Source organism: Trichinella spiralis (assembly GCF_000181795.1).
Source record: "Trichinella spiralis strain ISS 195 chromosome Unknown Scfld959, whole genome shotgun sequence".
In the NCBI taxonomy this organism is placed as follows: Eukaryota; Metazoa; Nematoda; class Enoplea; order Trichinellida; family Trichinellidae; genus Trichinella; species Trichinella spiralis.
Genome location: NW_003527898.1, coordinates 1 through 1556, shown reverse-complemented (window position 1 = coordinate 1556; position 1556 = coordinate 1). Strand labels below are relative to the sequence as shown.

General features: G+C 40.1%; 1 protein-coding gene across 1 annotated transcript; it reads left to right on the top strand.

Annotated features, from left to right (window-relative positions):
• The first annotated feature begins 194 nt into the window (after positions 1 to 194).
• On the top strand, positions 195 to 942 carry Tsp_13642 (hypothetical protein). The gene is made up of 3 exons (XM_003370307.1): positions 195 to 267; positions 360 to 532; positions 838 to 942. The coding sequence occupies exons 1-3, from the start codon at positions 195 to 197 to the stop codon at positions 940 to 942; spliced, it is 351 nt and encodes a 116-aa protein (XP_003370355.1).
• The last annotated feature ends 614 nt before the right edge of the window (positions 943 to 1556 follow it).

Sequence of the window (1556 nt, the reverse complement as noted above, 5' to 3'; positions counted from 1 at the left end):
TTTTATACGTACAATGTGGACCTATGAATCGCGTGGTGGTGATAATAAGGACGATGATAATGATGATAGCCGTGATGATGGTAGTGAATGTAGAAGTAATGCCGTCCGACACGCCGTACGAGGCTATGCGCCTGGTAGATGTATTATACGATCAACTAAACGCTCAGGCACAGGGTGCGATTGACACTCTTGAAATGGTTGCCGTGGTAATTGAGCTTTCGTACCAGCGATCAGGGCAGTATTCATTCTTTGCAGCCGGAACATTTGGTACTGATTTTTTGGAAATGGGAAGGGGAAATGAAACCAACCATTCGCATAATGGAATTTGAAAATGAAACCTGAAAAAATTTTTTTTACAGTAGACGACCGCGTCTCGTGCATAGCATTTGTCGTGCAATTTTTCCTTGCATTCGGCGCACTGCAAACAACGGGCGTGGTATTCACGGTCGAGCACTTTGAAAATGAACCGATCCAAAATTGGCTGTTCACAAGCGGCGCAATTGGCAAATTTTACTGGAAAATGAAAAAAAACGTTTTTGTTTTTTTCAAAATTCAAAAAAGAAAAAACAATTTTCTATTCGTCCCTACTTAATCGGTACAAATACAGTAAGAGTACAAAAAAAACATTTTTTTAAATAAAAAGTAGGATTCGATTCGAGCAATAATGGGAAAGGAAAAATTGTTCACTCGTTGAATCGATTTTTGTTCACTCTGAAATAGGAACAATTGAATAAATTATTAATTATAAATTAAAAATGATGCAACTGGTTGTTGTTGTTGTTGGATTTTGTTTGTTTATTTGTTCTATTAATAATAATTGTTGTAGCTTGAATGAAGAATAACAATTGTCAAAAGTCGGTAATTTTCTTCGTTCTTGGTCGTGATGTGAAGTTTCCTAGCCGGAAGTTGAAGGCAGATGGTACCCTGATGGCAGCAAATTGATTGACCGTCGTCGATCTCCAATGGTGATCAGCGGCGCATTGCGTGGCTAGACAACGGCTCAATTTCACCGTCACTTTATGCCGGCGTGGTGATGAAAAATTTACGACTACCACTTTCTTGATCATCATCAACTGACAGACGATTGCTGATAAATTTTCAAGGTAATTTATTTCAATTTCTCTATTATTATTATTATCAGTGGTGGCGGTAGTATGTATCTTTTTTTGTTAAAAAAAAGCACACCGTAGCAGTGTTACTGTAACAGACTGTAGGTGGAATTGTTGCTCGAGATTTGAAACCATTTGCCTGTTTGTTTGTTGTACAAAATGGCAATGTTGAACAGTGTCCAACTGCTTACCAGTGGGCAATTTTACACTGACCACGCGTGTAGCATGTAAATTGCTAAAAGCAAGCAGATGGACATTGCGTTGTGGTTCCGGTCGAGTAAATCCGCCGGTGAGCCGCATTAACGTCACTTTACGACACTGAATTTGCCGTGTTTGTCGTGTGAAAGGCAAGCACCATTGTTGACCGGGACAGATAAAATTGTCCACGGAAATGGGGGAGGAGAGGGGGAAGGGTCGTTGACGATCGACGCGTGCAGTCAATGACTG